General features: G+C 36.5%; 1 protein-coding gene across 2 annotated transcripts in view; it reads left to right on the top strand.

Moving 5' to 3' along the window:
- The window catches only part of RAB28 (RAB28, member RAS oncogene family), a 97,975-nt gene that overhangs the window by 67,687 nt on the left and 6,057 nt on the right, over positions 1-24,231 (top strand). For both annotated transcript variants that reach the window (NM_001034634.1, XM_005208311.5), the window contains 2 exon segments: positions 12,670-12,773; positions 19,451-19,528. In NM_001034634.1, the coding sequence (NP_001029806.1) occupies positions 12,670-12,773; positions 19,451-19,528 (182 nt within the window).

Here is a 24,231-nt window from a genome sequence, read left to right as displayed (position 1 = left end):
GACATCACCAACTCGATGGACGTGAGTTTGAGTGAACTCCGGGAGTTGGTGATGGACAAGGAGGCCTGGCGTGCTGCGATTCATGGGGTCGCAAAGAGTCAGACACGACTGAGCGACTGAACTGAACTGAACTGATGCAATAGAAATACAGTGCAAAGTAATTATGCAAATCTTACAGCAATATAGAGAATCTATAAAAATATTAGAGAATTACTAGAATCAAAAGTAATTAAGAACTGAAGGATCTGGAGGAGTCAGGTAATAAATAATTGAAGAGAAAATCCACAAGATTCATAATGTATATGGAGAAGTTGAAAGAGTGTGATTTGATAATTAAGGGACTAAAGAAGTCCTTGGTAAAATTGTGAAAACTATGAATATTTTTGCAGCAGTGACCTTCTTTATGATAATATGAAAAATTCAGTTTGAAGAGAAGATTGTCATATTAGTGTAATTTTATTAGACTTTTTAATATAATGATATATACATACAGAAAAGTACATAAAATATATGTGTAGTTTAAAGAATAGCTGTTACTGTGTCATGAAGTAGAGCATTGCCAAGCACCCCAGAGGCCAACCAGGTGCCTTTATCAGTCCTTTCTCTTCCTTCAGAGTTAACTGCTATCTTTTGTCCTAACATTTTCCTTGCTGTTCTTCTTAGTTTCATCATCTGTGTATTCTTCACTGATAGTTAATTTTGTCGTTTTAAAATTTCACATATTTCATTAAGAAATGAATGTCTTTCTGTTTTGCTCAACAGGTTTGTGATACTCATTCTTAATTGTGGTGTGAGACTCTAGCTCAGTTTTTCAGTCCTGTATAGTATTCCTGTAAAATGAAAGAATACATATTAGTTTAGACACCTTTGATATTTTGTATTTGTTTTAAGACCCTAAAAATGTTTTTCTTTCTTTTTTAAAAAACATTTGTTTATTTTCTGTTGTGCTGGGTCTTTGTTGCTGTGCAGACTTGTCTCCAGGTATGGCGAGCGGGGACTTCTCCCTGGTTCAGCGCACGAGCTTCTTGCTGTGGTGGCTTCTCTTGTTGTGGAGCATGCGCTCGAGGGCACACAGGCTCCGTGGTGGTGGCGTGTGGACTCAGTAGTCGCAGCTCCTGGACTCCGGAGCACAGGCTCAGCAGTTGTGGTGCATGGGCTTAGTTGCATGCAGGATCTTCCTGGATCAGGGATGGGATTTGTGTCTCCTGCCTTGGCAGGCAGATTCTTTACCACTGAACCACCAGGGGAGCCCCCCAAATATTTATCTTTATTCAACAAATATTTTTGAGTGGCTATTGAGTTTTGTGCTTTTTAAAAAAATTTGTTTTTTGTTTTTAGCTGCTTATAAAAGAACCAAGAAACGTAGCTTAAGTAATAATGAGCTTATTTTCTCGGCGTATTTGATTTCATAAAATCTTAATTTCTGTGAATCTAATACATCGTGAAAAGGAGAATCCTAACCTGAGGGAAACGAACACTGGAAGAAATATGGCAGGTGTCCTTCTTATAGAAAACACACATTAATAGGATAAACATTAAAAACAGTAGAAATGGGGAAAGGAGGGAAAAAGCATTTCACAAAGAAATTATAAAAAGTAACATATAAGAAAAATGTTAAACTGCATTGAGGTCTTTTTTTAAGATTTATAGTAGAAATTAGTTTCTTTGATGACACCTTTTTTCTTTATGTATTTGTGGAATCCAGTTTCAGGCAGTTGCATTTTTTAAGAAGTTTGGTTTAAGAATCTCCAAAGTCAAATTCTGGTAATTTTTTATTTTCTTGTGTTAGCAATTCTTCTAATACAGTATGATTTACTATGTCATCACAGAAAGACAGCATTAGAGAGTGTGCATGGCAGGGTAAAATTAAACATATGCTCACAATCAAATTAATGTATTTCATCTGTCTTCAACTAATAACAATCTGTCATGTTATCTATCTGAGTAGGGGCATAAACAGTTTATTTTGTGTTTGGAGTAACTTCCTGGAGGTAGTTAATGTGACAAGTAGTTTGTTTGAATTGAGTATAACCAGATCAACACTCTAGATGTTTCCTTGATAACCTAAAAATTACTGTGAAAATCCATACAAGTACTATATCTGTATTTTGCTTCTTTAAGTTAGACAGCGACATATTTTGCAGTAACTTCACAGAGACTATTGTTTTTGCCATTATATATGGACTAAGAAGCATAAATAGTTTATACTTTTAATGCTTTCTTTCTATTAACAGGGAACAGACAATAATGTAATAAGTTAGCATCGTACGGTACTTTCGCTTTTTTAAAAAACATGAAGTAATACATTCTGGTTTGAATGAAAAAGTCATATTCATTATAGAATATGTTCTTAATGGATGTCGAAAAGTGAATATTTAGGAAAATAGAAATATCTTAGGCCAATATAAAGCAATATAGAAACTGTTGTGATTTAAAAATTTTGCTTAAAGTTTTATATTTAGTTTGATTAGTAGCTCTGATTATTATATATTTGATACATAGTTTTTAGGCTATTTATTACATTTGGGACTGTATCTTGGGAGGCTGTTCTGTTCACTGCATCAACGATCCTGTAAGTAGCTGCAGTGGAGATTCTGAACATGGATGCCCGGATGCCAGGAAACAAATAGGACTAAAAAAGAGAAGTTGTCATATACTTGGCTTATTAGCATTAGTGTGTGTATATTAGAAGTCAAAATATATACATAATTTTAAGCACATGTAAATCAAATTTAATAAATTATTAAGGGTATTTTACTTGTCATGTGTGGGCTAATCATGATGGATCATTTTTAAACATTATGTAATTTCACAATTTGTATGTACAGCTGCAAGTACTTTGTAAAGGACTTTATATAATCAAGTGCTAAGGCAGAGTGTCTTATTTTGTAATGCTGATGGGACCAGTTTTATGATTTACTGTTATTAATGAATGTTTTTAAAGTACTAGTAAGCAATAACCAGGTATATAATAGTTCACGTTTTTACAGTAATGAGCATTTAAAGTTTGATATCTTTATTCTTTGAATTAAAACTCTGAATAAAAGACTGTTACGTGATCATCCCCAAAACTAAGGTTCCTTCTTCGTTGTGAGCCACTGGCTGGATTTGGAGCAGGGTGGTTTGGTTCTCTCCCGTGCTGCAGGTGGCTAGCAATGGAACTTGGGTTCAGTCCCTCTGAACCTCAGTGTCTTGTGTGTGAAGTTAGCTAATGCTTTACCTGTCTGTCAAGATTGTTATGGGGCCCCTAGGCGTTCTGTAAATTTTGAAATGGATTTGAGGTGCTTCAGAAGTCTCTTGAAGTGGTTTCTCTGCATCTGTTCTGCCCTTCCAGCTCCCTTCTCCTCTTAGTAGCCAGAGTAAATTTTCCCAAAAGGCAAAGATCACATTGTGTCCTTGCGTACAGCCCTCCAGGGACTTTGCTTTGCCATGTTTGAGTGATATCTTTGTGTTTTACCACACATGCTCAGTATGCTTCTTTGTTTTCCTCAGTTGTACTCAGTCATTTTCCCTTTTACATTGTGTCCTAGTGACAGAAACATTTTTCTCTTCCAACTTCCTCCTATCCTGGTTGCTTATTCTCATCTCTCAGATCTCAGACCAAAGAGGTCTTTCATGGCTACCTTATAAAATTGCCATAGTTGCCATGGCAGATTCAAGTCAATGTATGGCAAAACCAATACACTATTGTAAAGTAAAATAAATAAACAAATTAAAAAAAATATTGTCATAGTTGCTATCTTGCTTCTGGTCACTCTGTTACTCTCTATCTGCTCAACAACTCCCCCACACACAATTTCTGATTATAATTGTTACATTGACTTGTTCATGTATTTGTTTACTTGTTTCAGTCTTTAATGTGAGAATAAGGATAGTATCTATTTTGTTCTCTAATTTATTGCTTACACTTAGCATAATACTTGACATAATAGGTGTTTATTTAATAAACTAATTTTAAGGTGGTGTTTTCTTTTAAAGAAGTACATGAACTATTTTCTCGGTAGCCTGTGATTTTTGCAACTGCATAGTTAATCTGAATCATCTTAGGTTGACTAATATGCAGTGTAATGACTAATGACTTTGTGTATAAGTATAAACCTTGCCATCTTGTATTTTTAAAATTATAACATGACAGTGGCAACTATTTATGTATACAAGATGCCTGAACAGAAAGAAATGTGTCATATTCCTGAAATCTGTAGGAGTGTAACATTTATCATTTACAGTTTTCTTTTGAATAGTCTCTGAAATTAGAAACAAAAGTTGTCACTGTGTAGTTAATAGAAATATTTTGAGTCCAGCAAGGGAAAGTTGAAGGTTTTCCAGTGTAGATCATCACCTGTAGGATTTCCTTTCAGTGCTTATATTTTGGCTCAGGTCGACTGGAATATATGAGGTACGATAAATGAAAGTGTAGTGGTGTATTTGTTATCTACATGTATATGAACCTCTTAGTATCCTATAGAAGACCCTTATGCACCAGCCCTGCTGATTTTACCATCTCTTGGAAGCCAGGTTCTTCAGATGCTTTTGCACACTTTCCTTGGTAAAGAATGTGTGTCTCCTCTGTTTCTAAGGTTGTCTGGATAATTTTTCCTCATCCTTCAGGAGTTAGCTGAAGCATCATCTTCTCTTGTGAGATCTTTCTTGTCCCCCTGTGGAGTCTTAGAAGTTTTCTGTATTGCTCCTGTTGTACCTTATCTTATACAGACCACTGTTCTCTTGGTCTTAGAATTTCATTGTATAATATCTTTCCACATGTGTTCCTCTCAGCCTTCTTAGCAGTTAGCACTTAGAAGACCCTGGATAAATAGTTCATGAATAAATACATTAATGACAGTAATACTTATTATATGCCAGTCACATACTATGTACCTTGCTATGTACCAGTCATTGTCCTGTGTGCTTTATATGTATTTAGTCATTTTATCTATTACATATTAATATTATGTGGTAGGTACTATTGTTGTTCCCATTGCATGAGCAAACTGAGAGAGGTTGGTTGTTCAAGGTTCCACAAACAGAAACCACAAGGCATCAAGCCCAGGCAGTTTGGCTCTGCAGACTGTATTCTTTACTACTTCTCCTACATCCTTTCCAAATAAATAGTGAATGATTGAAGAACCATAGTTTCTTCTATTTTTGCCATAATGCAAACATTTGAGAAGTTCAGAAAAGTTATTTCTTTTATTGAGACTAGTGTTTATATATAATCTACCACTCCAGATAGTAAAATAGTAACAAAGATCATCTATTGGGATATGAAAAATATTGTTGTAATGATACTTACTTTATGATGATATTTGACATAATGTCATTTTTATCAAGATTGTGTATTGTTTATTAAACACCATTCACTTTCTGTTACTCATCAAAATCTGTTTCTATATCCTGATATAAAGGCCACTTTATCCTGAAAGTTATCAAGATAAGTAAAGTTTGAACCATCACATCAGTTTAGGGGATTAGTGTCCCATTGGAATCAGCAGGACCAAATGAAGGATGAAAGTGACAGCTTTAGATTCAGAATTCTCATGTGTTGCTTCTAAATCAAAGCTTTGTTCTTCATTAAAACCAAAAAAAAGCATCTTAAGAATATATCATAAAATATTTATGGTTGAAATGACATGGCTTTGATTTGCTTTAAAATAAGAATGTGGATATGGATGAAACAAGATTTGTCATGACTTTATAATTTTTCACATATTTTGTATCTTCTAGCAAAATGAATTAACAAAAGGAGAATGCACTTTTGTTTTCATACTGTTTTCCATGTACATATTACTTGAACTGTTTAATGGCAGAATAAAGAACATTTCTCCAGTAGTTTACATTTGGTTTGTATTTGTTTCCCTGGTAACTAAAAATGTAATTGCCTTTCAATTTATAATTAAGTTTGATGTAATTTTTAAACTGTTCTGTTGAATATGACATAACCAGAATCTAAGAGATGGTTGTAATGCTGGATTTTATGATCTGACTAATTATAACTTCAAGTTTTCATTAGTTAATAACTCAAGACCCTATATAGGCTCAGGAAGAGGTTTATTGTTAACAAGAGTGATGAAAATCTATATTTTATGTTAGTTAAGGTAATTAGTGGTAAAGAATCTGTTCAATCCCTGAGTCGGGAAGATCCCCTGGAGAAGGAAATGGCAACCCACTCCAGTATTCTTGCCTGGGAAATTCCATGGACAGAAGAGCCTGGAGGGCTACAGTCCATGGGGTCACAAAAGAGTTGGATATGACTCAGCAACTAAACACCACCACCAACAGTCTGTATTAGTTAAGGCAATGCTAAATGCTATAAACAGACAGCCCCTGAAGTTTCACTATCTTAACACAATAACAATTTATTTCTTACTTATATAAAGACCAAACCCTGTTACTGCTTATCAGTGTCTCATCTCCCTTTCAGAAACCCAGACTCCTTCCATTTTTCTGGAACTGCCATTTTCAATAGATGGCTTCATAGGTTACTGTGAAAAAGGAAAGTAAGGACTGTCACACCAGAGTTCAAGCCTAGTAGTGATCAGTTCAGTTCAGTTGAGTCACTCAGTCCATGTCCAACTCTTTGCGACCCCATGGACTGCAGCACGCCAGGCCCCCGTCCATCCCCAACTCCCGGAGCCCACGCAAACTCATGTCCATTGAGTCCGTAATGCCATCCAACCATCTCATCCTCCATCGTCCCCTTCTCCTCCTGCCCTCAATCTTTCCTAGCATCGGGGTCTTTTCTAAGGAGTCAGCTCTTCGCATCAGCTGGCCAAAGTATTGGAGTTTCAGCTTCAACGTCAGTCCTTCCAATGAACACCCAGGACTGATCTCCTTGAGGATGGACTGGTTGGATCTCCTTGCAGTCCAAGGGACTCTCCAAGAGTTTTCTCTAACACCACAGTTCAAAAGCATCAATTCTTCAGCGCTCAGCTTTCTTCATAGTCCAAGTCTCACATCCATACATGACTACTGGAAAAATCGTAGCCTTGACTAGACGGACCTTTGTTGGCAAAGTAATGTCTCTGCTTTTTAATATGCTATCTAGGTTGGTCATAACTTTCCTTCCAAGGAGTAAGCGTCTTTTAATTTCATGGCTGCAGTCATCATCTGCAGTGATGTTGGAGCCCAAAAAAATAAAGTCTGACACTGTTTCCACTGTTTCCCCATCTATTTGCCATGAATTATAGTAAAAATTGTACATATTAATTTTTCAAACAGCTTTCCAACTTCTTATCCAAATTATTCTTGTTAGCCAAAGTTAATTGGCTTCTAAGACTTCCATCTCATGTACCATGTGAGTTTTAAGAATATGGCAGATAGATTTAGTATCTTGATAACTTATTTTCTTTTGTTCCATTTTAATTTCCAGGTTAGGGTGAGTGAGCTAAGGGATTTTTTGGGGGGCTGAGCGCAGTTGGTTTTGACAGTGAAAAATTTGGGTTTTCTTGTCTGTCCAACACCATCTTAGAATTTTTTCATCTCGTGTTTTTTTAATCTCCGTTTATGTCAGCTACACAAGAAAGCCTTTGACATTGTTATTATTGATTTACTTCCTGCATTCTTATCCTATACAGTTCTGACCTTCACTTTTCAGACCCCTGTTTCTGCCCTTTCTTAACTTCTGAGATTCTTCTATTGGGTCTTCAGGAACTTACAAATAAGATATCAGTAAAATTCCTATACTCTCAACATCTTCCTTGAACCAAAGTTTTTAAACTACTTCTGTCACTTAGCTCTCCTGTAAGGACAGTACTGCTGTCTCCTGAAGCTCTTTCAAATATTGACGTCCCCTCCTGTGTCTGCCTTATCACTAGTACTGGAGGGTGGGTAGTGACCTTCTTGTTATTGCTCTTTCCAGATCTTTCTTCTTTATCTTGCCTAAAAACCCTTAGATTTGACTATCAAGCTGTATGATTATACATGAGCCAACCCCTGAATCACTCACTGCCTTGAATTTCTTAAGGATTTTGGTTCCTGGGTCAGTCACTGCATTACTATTGCTTTCTTGATTAGCAATTTTAGTTGCATACCGATTCTCCTTTTAATACTTTGGTCTCTCAGTTCCTTGAATTCATCGTCTGCTATAATGTTGCCACCCATCAACACTAACATAGTGTTTGTTGTTGTTGTTGTTGAAGGATAATTGCTTTACCGAATTTTGTTGTTTTCTGTCACACCTCAACATGAATCAGCCATAGGTATACATGGTTATTCTGAAGACTTACTCTCTCCATAATATCAATTATCACTTTCTTGTGTCCCAGTTTGTCTGTTATCTCTCATCTTTGGTAACCCAATTTCAGTAATTTTTAAACCCACTTAAGACTTTGACATTGCTTAATCTTACCAATTTTTCATTTTCTAACTTAAATTCCATGCTTTTTTCAATATAATCTACTCCTTAACATTTTTTATCTTCAATTACCTGCCCTTCTTTTCAGTAATTGTACATGATTGGGAAAACTCCATCACTACTTAACTGTAAATCTTTATTTGCTCAGCAGCTGCATCCATGCAGCTGTGTGTACCTGGAACAACACCTACGATACACTGTTTCGCTTAAAGTCCAGGTTAAACTATCTTCAAGTGATTCTCTTTATCTTCTACATGCATGGCAAATCTATTAGTATTTCTTACTCACTTTTTATTCCCAAAATATATTGAGAATCTACCCTACTTTTTATCATCTCTCTTGCTCCCACCTTTGTCCAAACTACGGTCTTCTCTTTCCTAGAGTTTTACTGTAATCTAACGCAGTGTCTTCTCTGCTTTACATTTAATTACAGTTTATTTCCCAGTAGCTCAGCAGTAAAGAATCCACCTGCAATGCAGGAGATGCAGGTTGAGAAGATCCCCTGGAGAAGGAAATGGCAACCCACTCCAGATTTTAGCCTGAGAAATCCCATGGACAGAGGAGCCTGATGGGCAGTCCATGGGGTCGTGAAAGAGTCAGACAGGACTTGGTGACTAAAACAACAAACAGTGGTTTATTTAGCAGCCCCAGCCTTTTAAACTGTAAGATGACATCTTAAAAATTTTTTTTTTCCTTACAAACCTCCCAGTAGCTTTGCATCTCTCTTTTAGTGACCTATATAGTTCCTGGCTTTTAAAACTTCATTTCCTGCTGTTTCCCTCTCTTGCTAACTCATCAGTCACTCTAGCCTCCTGGCTTTTCTTTGAGTGTGGTGAGTGTGGTCTTCACCTTAAGGGTCTTTGACCTACGTGTTTGAAAGAGTAATTCCTCTCATGTATATTTTATTTTTTTTCAATAAGATATATCAACATTTGCAATACTTTGTAATTTACTTGTTGCTCTGTTTCTCTGAATTAAAATGTAAGTTCATTGTTACATATGCAGCTCTTAGGACAGTGCCTAGCCATGTATGTGTTTGTGTTAGTTGCTTAGTTGTGTCCGACTCTTTGCGACCCCATAGACTGTAGCCCACCAGGCTCTTCTGTCCATGGAATTCTCCAAGCAAGAATACTGGAGTGGCCATTTCCTTCTCTTTGCCTAGCCATAGTAGGCACTCAAATATTTGCTGAATGAGTAGAGTGAGTGATCAGTAAACTGGTTATCCACTGAAATTGTTAAGCATACTTTAAGCAGGGTATAGTATAGTAGAGCTGAAAGAATGTTGCATATTACAATGTTAATGCCCATGTCTTTCAGTTGTTTAGATATTGGAAGGATATACACCAAAATTTTAACAGTAGTTGTTTCTAGTTAGTGACATTTTTTATATCCTTTTGATAATTGTTTTTCTGAATATTTGGGAAATGTTTATGTATTAATGCTGTTGGGAGATTTTAATTCTGTTTTCAAAAATAAAATACAGGAACTAGCTGTATTAAAATAAGAAAATAATAAGAGTAAGTATTTTATTAAAAAAAATAAAATACTGGTTCACTGAAGTAGGGTCCCCAGCCCCTGGGCCATGGACTGGTACCAGTGTTTGGCCTGTTAGCTACTGGGCCGTACAGCAGGAGATGAGTAGCAAGCCGGTGAGCGAGCGAAGCTTCATCTGTCTTTACAGCCATTCCCCTTTGCTCACATTGCCTCCTGTCAGATGTGCGACAGGCATTCTCATAGGAGTGAGAACCCTACTGCGCTTGAATTGGTCATGGAAAAATTGTCTTCAAGAAACTGGTCCCTAGTGCCAAAATGGTTGGGGACCCCTGCACTGAAGGATATAAGGGAAATTAAATCATATCAGTAAGATGGTTACCACATGTATGCTAGATGAATACTGGATAATAATTTTAAGGATGCTTTCAGAAATCGAAGAAATGAAAGAATTTACCAGTATCTCACTGTAGTTTCATTGTCAGAATTTATTTCTGGATTATTTAGAATGAAGTATTCTAGTAACTAGGGCTTTCCTGGTGGCTTAGCAATAAAGAATCCATCTGCCAATGCAGGAGACGTGGGTTTGATCCCTGGGTCAGGAAGATCCCCTGGAGAAGGAAATGGCAACCCACTCCAGTATAGTTGCCTGGGTAATCCCATGGACAGAGGAGCCTGGTGGCTGTAGTCCTTGGGGTTGCAAGAGTCACAGCTTAGTGACTGAACAACAACAGACTCTAGTAATTAAGGCCTTTTAAATTTTGCTCACTAAATTCTAACACAACAGAGGAAAACAATGGTCAAATTCTGCGAGGGCCTTTTCTATATCTGCTGTGTCATTCTCAAAATCTCGGTTATTTAAGATAACTTTTATGTTTCTTAATGGTCTTTTATATTCCTAATACTGGTGGTAATTTTTTTAGGACCTGGATTGTATCTCTTTGGGTTCTCACTGCCTACCATAGAGCTTGGTATATAATAAATACTTACTGAATAATTTTGTATCAATTGATTAGTGATAGTTATTAGTCTCTAATGATTATCTTTGTTAGGGAAAAAACTTTTGCCTAGTAAATCCCCCAGTGCTATATAGATAAATTTATAGTAGTTTATCTGTGTAAGTAGTTGAGGAGTTATCTGGTAGGCAAGTGGAGAAGGGAGAGAAGAAAGAAAGGAAGAAAGACACAACCGTGGCAGACTGTGTTCCATTAGAAAAGACAAACGTACATACATGTTGAATGACAGACTTTATTTTTTTAATTTGACAGTGATTTCACTGGGGAATTTTCCTAGTGACATGATTTGTTCTTACTCTTGTTGAATTAGGAAAGTATTCTAACTTCAATATTATGGTAAACTAGATGTACAAATGTCAGTGCTAATAGCTTAGTATTTTAGTCGTCAACAAATTGATGCCTGTGGTATCTGGACATTTTTTGGCCTCTTCTTGTAAATAAAGTCTCAGTGATGTTTAAGGAACAGCAAGTTGTGGCCAGAAAAGAAAAAAGGTGCATATTATCCTAGTTAAGCAGTATAAATGGGGCTCAGGAATCCCCCAGTAGATCAAAAATCTCCTAGAGAAAGATCTCTTGAGCTTACAAACTAAAGACCTTCAATGTAATTTCAAATAAAGACTTTTACGTATTATGAGAGCATTTTTTAGTTGATAATCAATTGCCACTATTATGTAAGCTTACTAGATTTGCAAATTTACAAGTTTTTACAAGTCAGTTGGGTCCCTTCCTCAGGAAATCAGTTTAAGTTTTTTTTTCCTATATTGACTCAAAGAGCCTAGTTGTCCTTAAATCCTGTGAATATATTTGCCTTATAATTTGACAGCATTGAATCAACACCCTTATAGGGTTTGTAGTGTTGTAAAAAGAGAAACTGTTCAATAAAAGATCACATTTGAAAAAATTAGACTGTGTTGGATAAAACCAGTATTGGATATGAGTACTATGCTTTGCTTTAAAGCACCTACCACTATTCAAGAAAATATATTCTGGCCCATTACTGCTTTGAGAATGGACACTTTTAGAATTGGAAAGCAAATGAGCTATGTCTTTGTGAAATTAAACCATAACTGTAAATAAAGTAAGTAGACAATGAAATATTGATATCTTTTGGCAGAAAATTAATAATGTGCTTGTGTTAACATTAAAGTTTATAGAGATTACAGAACTATTGTAATTAATATATTAAGGTAATTAAACTTTCAAACCAAATATGCTGTGGAAAGTATATGTTACAATTAATCACTATGTTTAAATGCGTTATACTAATGCGTATTTTTTGAGTATCATCAAATGTGCCTCAAACTATATAGATAATAGGAATGATAGCTTTTAGTTTTCTGGGCACTTAACATGTGCTGGTCATTGTGCATAAAAGTGAAAGTCACTCAGTTGTGTCTGACTCTTTGAGACCCCGTTGACTATACAGTCCGTGGAATTCTCCAGGCCAGAATACTGGAGTGGGTAGCCTTTCCCTTCTCCAGGGGATCTTCCCAAGCCAGGGATCGGATCGAACCCAGGTCTCCTGCATTGCAAGCGGATTCTTTACCAGCTGAACCACCAGGGAAGCCCCATTGTACACTAAACATGGATTAATTCTCAAAGAACTTTGTATATAATAGATCCATTTGTTTTTCCCAGGTTTTAGATTTAGAGACTGAAGCATAAAGAGTTTAAAAGAATTGCCCCAAATTATACCACTAGTGTCTAAGCTGGGGTATAATCTTGGAAAAGAAGTCACATTTAAACTTATTAAATATTTATTGATTGACTTTATTACTGAATTTTGTTCTCTGTTTTTGTTTACCTTTCTAGTTGATTTGGAGCATATGCGAACAGTAAAACCTGAAAAACACTTAAGATTTTGCCAGGAAAATGGTTTTAGTAGCCACTTTGTCTCAGCAAAGACAGGAGACTCTGTAAGTAAGATAATGAATGCTAAATATTATAAATGATGTTTTACTTTTATTTACTGATACTCATAGGAAGTATACTTTCATTACTTAACTTTTAGATTAATTCCTATTGAAGACATAAAATACCATTAGGTTATATACAACATGCTTATTCTATTGATACTCCTCTTATAATTTATTTAACATAATTTCATGGTTCTTTTAGGGAATTAAAAATACAAAAGTTAAAAAGAATATAAATCACTCATAATCTCACCCTCCAGAGATGATCATTCATAACCTCATATGATAGTCTCATTTTCTGATGCTGCTGCTACCACGGCTAGTGGACTGTGTTTACTGAGTGCCTACTTTGTGATGGACATGTACTGCTTTGATTATCTCTATTTAGTTGTTAATTAATTAATTGTATTTGAATGGATGCTTATTCTGTAAATCACCATAACCATTTAAATAAGAAGTTTAGAATGATGTTAAAATATTTTTGAATTAGTCTAAAATATCTTCACATGTAAGTCAGATTTATTTTCTAGAAATCATAAGTAATTATCTTTGTTTTATAGAATAGTCTTATGTTGTGGGGGTTCAGGGTACACAGAATAAGTGGTGGAGATAGGATTTGTAAACCTAAGGGATTGACATTCCAGGGTTCACCATATTAACCATGCTAAATGTTTATTTTTTTAAAAATTGAGATCATAATATAGAAATAATTTTGTATTTTTTAATTTAATATGTTTATCTGTAGAAAATTTTCTTGTGTCACTTAATATTACTAAATAGATTAAAATCTCACTAGATTTAATAATCCATTAAATAAATGTTCAGATTTATTCAACCAGGTCCCTATTGTTAGATATATAGATTGTTTCCAAGTTCAGGACATTGTAAAATTTTGTCTGTAAGTTTTGATTATTTCCTTGGAAGAGAATTGAAACCTTTTGCCAAATTACCACCAGAAAGCCTAAGTTAATTTATCCTACCATCAGCATTGTATGAGTGCCATATCTCTGTAATCTTTTTTAACATTCAGAATTTATTTATTTTTAAAACTTTGTCAGTTTGGCAGACAAGGGATTAAAAGGTATTTTACTATTTAAATTTCTTTGACTGCTATTGAGCTTGAAATTTTAAAAATTTTATTGCCTACTTTCTGCTTATTATCTGTTTATAATATTATGTACTTATTATAAATTTATTTATTGTTGATTTTCTGCTTATTACCTGTTTATTATATTTTTGTTGCTTTTTAAAATTTTCTATGACCTTTTTGTGTTAGGGATAACATAACAGCCATTTGTCATAATTTTTGCAAATATTCTCTTTCCGCTGCCCAGATTTTTGTTTGATCGTTCATTTTCTTGACATTTTCAACCAAAGGACGTTTGAATTTTTCTGTGGTTTAATCTTCTTCATGTTTTCCCTGTATGATTTCACTGATGGTTTATATGCTCAGGGTAAATATTAAATAATATAAAAGTTATTTAATCTTTTGAGGGATCAAACTCATTTAAAAATGTGATGTGTTAGAACCCTTTACCCAGGATAATGCTAACGTGAGACACCTACCTACTTTAAAAATGTATACAGTATGAATATTCCTTGATAAACCCATCCATGAATTGGGCTTTTACCCTCACTTATCTTCCTGGGGGTCTCTTGTCATTTTAGAATTATTTTAACTTCCAGTATTTTAGCTTGTGTTTAACGACTTAGTATTTTTTGTGTACTTTTAAAAATCCTCATTGTTTTCTTTTTAAAGGCAACTTTGAAATGGTTTGTTCTTGTGAAGTCACTTTACGTCATCTCCAATCATGGGTTACTTCCCTTCATTGCTTGAGAAGTTGATCTCCGGTCTTACTGTACTTTCTCTGATACTACCTTTGTCATAATTCTTAGTGGTGTCAGTATCTTTGTTCACCACCCCACCTCATCCATGCACCCCCATGCTCTGTCATTACAGATTACTGTAGCCCTTCTGTTATCTCATATCTCAGTATCAGGCATGCTAATCACTGACCAGCTTGAATGCGCTAGTCCAGTCAGTCTGCAGCCGCAGCAGGGCCTACATGACATTGATCCTAACACTTGCCCCTGACCTTTCATGTCCTCATTTTCCTTTCTTCCTTACTCATAGTCAGTCAAAATCATTACCATGCAATACTCTGTCAGTTTCCTTTCCCGTCAGTCACTTTATCTGACTTATTTGACAAAACCTTGACTATGCCCCTTTATATGATTGCACTCATGTATTTGAACATGACGAGAGAAAAAAGCTTAGAGGCATGTTGGAGGTTTCACTTACAGTCCACAGTCAGCTCACCTCAAGTGGACCTTAATGCTGCTTAGTACTTATGTCCTTAGGCCATTGTCTCTCTCCTTCACCTAGATGAGTGTTTCATAGCTTCTCTTCTCAAATCTTCAAACCTTCATCATCCATTCTCTTAGCCGATTCCCTTGTTTCTTATTTTATAAAAAAAATATTGAAACAAAGGGAAGACAACTTTGACATACTCTTGCCACCTCGTCTCCCCCAACTCTCCTTCCCACCCACTGTCCATTCCCACCTCTCTGTCTCCTCTGAGATTCCTGTGGGTTGGCCTGTCTCTGCTCGTAGCTAGGCTCAACTCCTCCCTTGTGCATTAGTCCCATGTGTCTTTGCCTCGTAACAAACATGGCTTAAAATTCTCACTCCTGCATCGTTTTTTTTCCCGTCTACTGGATTATTCTATCAGCACACGAAATGTTATGACTTCTCTTACCTTAAATATAAGAAAACGCTTGATCACCCACATTGTTAGCTGTTTCTTACTCTTTGCTACTTACCAGTAGAATGTTTTCAAAAGAGTTATCTCCAGTTCTCTCCTCCCGGTTTGTCTTCAACAGTTCCAGTCAGACTTTTGCCCCTAATATTTACCCCAAAATGCTCTTATTAAGGTCATCAGTGACCTCCTTTTTGCTCAATTCAATGGCCAGTTCTTAGTCCTCATCTTACTTGATTTAGTTGTAGCATATAAAATAGTTGATCACTTGCTCCTCTTGGGAATACTTTGTTCACTTAGTTTCCAGAATACTACATCTTCTGGTTTCCCTCCTACCTTGACAACTACTCTCTTATCACCTTTGCAGATTCCTTCATTGAATTGCCCTAGGCACAGTCCTTGGATATCTCTCTTTTTTAAACTTATTCCCTTTGTGACCTCATCTAGTCTCATGGCTTTGGCCAAACCTCTTTGAACTCCAGACTCATATACCCCAGCACTCCTGCTTAAGTGTCTTAAGAGTCAGTCCAGTTTAATGCAGGATTCAGGTCCAGAACTGAGCTCTTGATATTTCTTCGTCAGATCTTTTCCAGTCTTCCCCACTTCAGTAAATGGTAGATCTCCTATGTGTTGCTAAGACCACGAAGATTTTGGAGTCATCCTTGACTCCTGTCTTTGACATACCACAACTCTCACCAAGTCCTGTTTTTCTGCTTTTAAAATGTGCCCATAATCTGGTGACTTTTCTTGCCATTGCCACTGCTGCCACTTTGTTTCAGGCCTCCATCATCTCTTACATTAGTGTTCTTGCCAGGTTCTCTTTTTGACCCTTCATCTTCTATAGTGAATATTCAGTACAACAACCAGATTGACCTTGTTAAAACAGAAGTCACATCAAGCCACCCTCCATTTCATTCAGAGTGAATGAAAGCCAAAGTCCTCCCCATAATAGCCCAACAGATCTTACCTGATTTGTTAGGCGTACCTGATGCTCTTAGTCACTCTGCTGTTTTTCTTTTACAGTCCTCCTTTTCTCTCCATTTCACCACACTAGCTTTCCTGTTTCTCCTTGAACTTTGACCATCAGTGAACTATAATATGTAATGCTCTTTGGGGTACAAATGACATAAGCCTTTTGGGGACATCATCTCTTTTTGATTAGAAGTTAAAATTAAGTTGTTGAAAGTGAAAGTCATTCAGTCCTGTCTGACTCTTTGCAACGCCATGGACTGTACAGTCTGTGGAATTCTCCAGGCCAGAATACTGGAGTGGATAGCCTTATTGAAGTTGTGATAAATATTCAGTAAGTAGTCATGAGTATAAAAAAGTTCTTCATGACCCAGATAATCATGATGGTGTGACACACTCACCTAGAGCCAGACATCTTGGAATGTGAAGTCAAGTGGGCCTTAGGAAGCATCACTACGAACAAAGCTAGTGGAGGTGATGGAATTCCAGTTGAGCTTTTTCAAATCCTAAAAGGTGATGCTGTGAATGTGCTACACTCAGTATGTCAGCAAATTTGGGAAACTCAGCAGTGGCCACTGGCATGGAAAAGGTCAGTTTTCATTCCAGTTCCAAAGAAAGGCAGTGCCAAAGAATGCTCAAACTACTGCGCAATTGCACTCATCTCACACGCTAGTAATGCTCAAAATTCTCCAAGCCAGGCTTCATTCAGCAATATGTGAACCGTGAACTTCCAGATGTTCAAGCTGGTTTTAGAAAAGGTGGAGGAACCAGAGATCAAATTGCCAACATCCGCTGGATCTTGGAAAAAGCAAGAGAGTTCTAGAAAAACATCTATTTCTGCTTTACTGACTATGCCAAAGCCTTTGACTGTGTGGATCACAATAAACTGTGGAAAATTCTGAAAGAGATGAGAATACCAGACCGCCTGACCTGCCTCTTGAGAAACCTATATGCATGTCAGGAAGCAACAGTTAGGACTGGACATGGAATAACAGACTGGTCCCAAATAGGAAAAGGAGTAGGTCAAGGCTGTATATTGTCACCCTGCTTATTTAATTTATATGCAGAGTACATCATGAGAAATGCTGGGCTGGAAGAAACACAAGCTGGAATCAAGATTGCAGGGAGACATATCAGTAACCTCAGATATGCAGATGACACCACTCTTATGGCAGAAAGTGAAGAGGAACTAAAAAGCCTCTTGATGAAAGTGAAAGTGGAGAGTGAAAAAGTTGGCTTAAAGCCCAACATTCAGGAAACTAAGATCATTTCATCTGGTCCCATCACTTCATAGCAAATAGATGGGGAAACAATGGAAACAGTGTCAAACTTTAATTTTGGGGGGCTCCAAGTTCACTGCAAATGGTGATTGCAGCCATGAAATTAAAAGACGCTTACTCCTTGGAAGGAAAGTTATGACCAACCTGGACAGCATATTGAAGAGCAGAGACATTACTTTGTCAACAAAGATCCGTCTAGTCAAGGCTGTGGTTTTTCCAGTAGTCATGTATGGATGTGAGAATTGGAATATAAAGAAAGCTGAGTAGTGAAGAATTGATGCTTTTGAACTGTGGTGTTGGAGAAGACTCTTGAAGAGTCCCTTGGACTGCAAGGAGATCCAACCAGTCCATCCTCAAGGAGATCAGTCCTGGGTGTTCATTGGAAGGACTGACGTTGAAGCTGAAACTCGAATACTTTGGCCACCTAATGCGAAGAGCTGACTCTTTAGAAAAGAACCTGATGATGGGAAAGATTGAGGGCAGGAGGAGAAGGGGACGACAGAGGAGGAGATGGTGGGATGGCATCACCGACTCAATGGACATGAGTTTGGGTAGACTCTGGCAGTTGGTGATTACTGGGAGGCCTGCTGTTCTGCAGTTCATGGGGTTGCAAAGAGTCGGACACGACTGAGCGACAACTGAGCTGAACTGAGTCGTGAGTAAGTAGGGGTCAGAATAAACTCGGATATTTAGGGGGTAAAGACAAGATACGCAGACAAGCAAAGACTATTGGAGCTCCAGGAATCATAGTGGACCCCATATAAGCTATCTATGTACGAAAGGATGTTTATAGAAGTCTTTGCAGATTTTTGTTTCATGATACTGGATTGTGAAAGTGAAAGTCACTCAGTGGTGTCCGACTCTGCAACCCCGTGGACTATACAGTCCATGGAATTCTCCAGGCCAGAATACTGGAGTGGGTAGCCTCTCCCTTCTCCAGGGGATCTTCCCAACTGAGGGATCGCACTAAGGTCTCCCGTATTGCAGGCAGATTCTTTACCAGCTGAGCCACAAGGGAAGCCCAGGAATACTGGAGTGGGTAGCCTATCCCTTCTCCAGTGGATCTTCCTGACCCAGGAATCAAACCGGGGTCTTCTGCATTGCAGGCTATCAGGGAAGTCATATACTGCTACTTTTGTGTTTGACAAAATACAGTAAAGTTTACTAAGTTTTTTGCTCCAGAGAGAATTTATTAAAATTGATTAGAATCTTAGAGATTATGAAAGAGTGGAAAGTAAGACCTTTCAAGGCAGGCTAATGCCATATCAAAGATCAGTGTAAAATTGGCAGTGAAAAACTTTACCCTACTTTCATTTTCTTCAGGACTTACAGCAGTTTATTATTTGGCTAGTAGTCTTTTTTTTTTTTTAATGTCATAGCTGTAATTAATTATGTTAACTCTTTAAAAGTGTAAGTTTTTCAGGATAAGTGTGTAAATTTAGACCAGTTCAGTGAAGTGTATGAATTTTCAAATTATGGTTTAATCATTTAAAAAATTATTATACTTTAAATGTTGCTGTATTTGACAAATAAAGGTATTTTTGGAACAACCCGGTACATCATATTTTTGCAGCTCTTGCTGTTTATCATTTTTTAGAAAGTTCAATTTGTTTGAAGGTAACTTAGACATGCCTGTTTTAAATCATTTAAACCTGTTTTTGTTATGCAGGTCTTCCTGTGTTTTCAGAAAGTTGCTGCTGAAATCCTTGGAATCAAGTTAAACAAAGCAGAAATAGAACAGTCACAGGTGATTATATTGAACTGTATACTTAAAAAAAATAATTTATTTCTTAAAAGACATTAATTTTCTCTCTGAATCCTTTTACATTTGTGCATTCTATGTACATATCCCTAACAGCCTTAAAAATAGATTGTGTGTATGAGTCATTGTTTATTGCAGAAGATGGAGGATGTTAAGTTTTTGCCAAATGATGATACCTTGAAACCTCATTTTGTCTTTTTTTTGTTGGAAAAATGAGATTAATGTAATAAAAATTTCATCAGCAGTTAAATAATGGCTAAGGAACTGACCATATTATTTTGTACTTCTTTATTTAAGTTCTTCTTCCATGATTACTGTATAATATCCTTTTTATGTTTTATATAAAATCCCAACTATTTATTAAAGTTTAGCCTTAAGTAGTAAGAGTTTACCCTATTTGGCATCTTCTATGTTTGGTTTGGTGAAACACTATAAAAAATAGTGTTGCTCTCTGTTCTTCTGTAAAATATCCTGCATTGTAATATTAATTCTTGATGTTATTTTATTGTTAATTTAATAATGGTATTAATTATTGAGGATTTCTGAATTCTTCCACTCTTCCTAGACAGTTCTCTTAGACTAAGAAATAAACATGAATACCAATAGTCAGCTGCTTAAAGATACAGTAGCACACTACTTTACATGTTTGATTGAATAAAAAAATCAGAGCCTGTAGTTTAAAATTAGACTTCAGAAGTGGTTTGCTTAGAAGCAACATATATTGATAAATAACATTTTCCCTCAACCCTCTCTACTTTTTCCCTGCTTTGTGAAGCTACAAAGGTATAATGATCTTTCTCCATCCTTAAATTTTTCTTTAATTCTTTTTGAGTTAATTCTGTGTCTTCTTTTCATGGTTAGTCTTTGTGTGTGCATGTTTTTAGACAATTTAAGCAAATATCAATTGAAAATTGTTATGCTGATATGGCTGTTTCTAGAGCTTCATTTAAATATTTGGAACTCTGGAAATCTACCTTTACTTCTCACTATTCAAAAGACATTTCAACACTTACTGTGGCCAGACACAGTGTTTAGCTATTTGTGCCTTATAAATTGTTCCCAGACCAAAGTAGTTACTTGATTTTGGCCTAGGAGGATGGATACAAGAAGAGAAATCAGTGATTTGCTTGACTATACAGACCTTGGCAGATCCAAGAAGTCACGTGATGCCTCTGCTTTGTAGCTTCACTTTCTAAATGATGTTTGTGCCTGGTTAACTAGGTAGTCCATCAGTGATTTTCAGGCGATCATAAATGATTAATTGATCATATAAGTGTGGTTTACTGCTGGATCCAGAGGAGATTTAAGAGTTTAAGATGCAGTGAAGAAAATTAATAAATGTGCCAGCTACTGTTACATCATTTAATCCTTACAATAACTCTGGGGCAGGTGGCACTTCATCATTTTATGGTTGGAAAACTGAGACTGCAGAAAGGTTAAGTAACTTGATGTGCTTATCCACAGCTGGGCAGTGATGGACCCAGGACTTGAACTCATGTCTTTCTGATGGCAGTGCCCCTAATGTTTCCACGCTACCGTACTGGGGGAAGATTCACTGGGTGGTTTGGAGTGGGGAGTTGAAAAGAAGCTGGAACAAGCAAGTTGAAAAGTTTAGATGGTATTTTGGAAAGAGAAGAGCTGTTTGGTTAAAATAAATGACCATTTGTGTTGGAGTGTGAAGGAAATTTGAAGAAAGATTATGGAGATTTATGAATGCCAAGTTGATAATCTTAATCTCACATATTGACAGTGGAAAATAATTTTAAGCAGGGAAATAAACGAAAGCAGTTTTTAGATGGGATTAATCTAATGGAATTTGTGTGTGTGTGTGGATGGGTGCCAGAGAGGTTGAAGCAAGGAGACTGGGTTACTGCCTTCGTGTGATAAGGACCGGAATTGGGTGGAAGGGGAGGGATGGATGTAAGAGACATTTCACAGAAGAATCAGTAGGACTTGTGGAATGACTGGATAAAAGGGAGAAGTCATCCCAGATCACTGGAGGAATGGAAAACGGGAGAGCCAGTGATGAGCCCCTCTAGAGGAGAAGGTGTGCTGGTGCAGCGCTGACGGCCCCCCGGACAAGGGGTCTGTACTCGCCCGAGCCCCCAGCAATGCTCAGGTTCTAGGGTATCTCCAGAGAGGTGGAGTGACTGGGGTACTGCTAAAAGGCAGAATTCTAGGGACGCTTGATTCGTATTTTTAGCTCACTCTTGGTCACAAGAGACAGAAAGTTACTCTTTGAACTTTTAGAGATCGACTTAACAGCTAGGCACGTTTTAGCTAAACCCGTGTCAGATGTGTTCACTACAGAGCTCCTCACCCTCCCTGTACACTCCACCTTGTTTGTAAGTGCACCCCGGCTTCTTAGGCCATGAAGTTTAGTTCTGTTTTCGACTTGTTGGTGTTTACTTTGAATGCATTCATTTGAAGATGAATTCAAGCTACTAAGCCCTCCTTCACTGGGTCTGTCAGAGCCTTTGTGTAGGGAAACCTCATTCTCCATTCCTTAGACCAGTGAATTTGGTGCCTTTGCCAGTTAAATTATGTATTTCACAGTTAAGTTTTCTCAGTGGAAGGAAACATTTTTGAAAGTTCATTATTTTTAAAAGATGTTTCTAAGAACATACTTGCGAGCTATCTTGAGCACAGTATTATTTTTTATTGATATATACTTGGCACAAAATATTATGTAAATTTAAAGTATATAACATGTTAACTTGATATCTTTATCTATTATAGTATGATTTTGCCATTATAGTAGTAATTAGTACCTCTATCATGTTACATGAATATCTTTGTTGGTAGTTGGAATAATTAAATTCTAATCCCTTAGCAAGTTTGATGATTATAAAACAATATTGCTTTCTGTATTGACTGTACTGTGCATTATTTCTAGGACTTATTTACTAATAATGGTAAGTTTGTACCCTTTAGAGGACAGCTTTCCTATCCCCTCATCCTCCGGGAACAACCATTTTATTCTTTTCTTTTTTTTGCAATTTTGCTTTTTAAAATTTCATGTGTAAGTAGTATCATACAATTCTTGCCATTTTCTGTCTGATTTATCTCATTTTGCACAATGTACTCGAAGTCCATCCAAGTTTTTACAAATGGCAGACTGTTATTTCTCATGGCTAAATAATATTACATTGTGTGTATATGTACATATATTTATATTCCACATTTTCTTTATTCACCTATCAACAGGCACTTTGCTGTTTCCATATTTTGCTTATTGTAAATAACACTGTAATGAACATGGGAGTCGATATATCTTCAGATAAATACTCAGACATGGAATTGCTGGATGGTATGGTAGTTCTGTTTTTAACTTTTTGAGGAGACTCCATACTGTTTTCCAGGGGCTGTACCAGTTTACAGTCTTCATTCAGGGTTTCCTTTTTTTCCACATCCTCTCTAGCACTTATCTCTTATATTTTGAGGACAGCCATTTTAACAGGTGGGAGGTGATATCTCACTGTAGTTTTAATTTGTTGATTAGTGATATTGAGCCTCTTTTTATGTACCTATTGGCCATTTGATGTCTCTGAAAGTTCATTTAAAAGCAAAGAAGTTCAGATAATCTGAACTTCATTTCTATATATAATTTATATACAGAAAGTGGAGGAGTAGGGCAGAAAGGAAGGGAGAGAGCAAGAGCTTGTGCACCTGCGTTCTGTGGTTTTATGTCATTCGAAAGAGTCCTGAAGGAACTCAGTGTCACAGAATGATAAAGTGTTTTGTATTATTTTATACAGAAGAATTTAGATTGTAGACTCACCAGTCACATGGAAATTGATGCTATAGTAATTTTGTTTGTGACAAATATTTATAATAAGGCCTCAGTCTTAATTCCATTCACTGATTAAAGAGATTCTGCTATTTTAGTTTTAACCTAGATTATTCCCATTTGACAGTTATATAAAATGAGTTATATATGAGTTATAAACACACTTTACAAGCTGTTCAAGGAAGAGAAGATGGAGAAAAGAAGGAATGAAGTTTACTAAGACAGCAGATGTTTTTTGAGGGTCTTTATGCAAGAACACTGAAATCTGGGGATACAGAGATGAATAAGTCACAGTCCTTATCCTCAGGGAGCTCCCATATTACATGAGGGCAGACAGATATGTCAAGTATGCTCTAGATCCGTTTTTTATTTCTCTATTAGTGACATTTTCACTGGCCAGTTAATAAATTATGACTTTGTTTGCTTTGAACTAGGTATGCGTTCGTTTTAGTGATCCTATATTTTTATAGATAATACTAAATATAAAGTTATTGAAAATAGTAACTGTACATTATTTCCATGTATTTCATTTATTTTTATCCCTAGTAGGTTGTGCCTCTTAATCCCTGTCCCCTATCTTTCCCCTTTCCTCTTCTCTCTACCTACTGGAAACCACTAGTTTGTTCTCCGTATCTGTGAAGCTATTTCTGTTTTGTTATATATAATTAGTTTGTTTGTTTTATTTTTTAGATTCTGCATGTAACTGAAGACACACAGTGTTTATTTTTCCTCTGTCTGACTTATTTCCCTACACATAATAACCGCTAAGTCCATCCCTGTAGTTGCAAATGGCAACATTTCATTCTTTTTATGGCTGAGTATATTCCATTGTGTGTGTGTGTGTGTGTGTATCACATATTTCTTACCCATTTTGGGCTGATGAACACACGTGACTTCC

This window comes from Bos taurus, chromosome 6 (genome assembly GCF_002263795.3).
Source record: "Bos taurus isolate L1 Dominette 01449 registration number 42190680 breed Hereford chromosome 6, ARS-UCD2.0, whole genome shotgun sequence".
Lineage (NCBI taxonomy): Eukaryota > Metazoa > Chordata > Mammalia > Artiodactyla > Bovidae > Bos > Bos taurus.
Note: the sequence above shows the minus strand (reverse complement) of the source record. Positions and strands in the feature narration are given on the sequence as shown.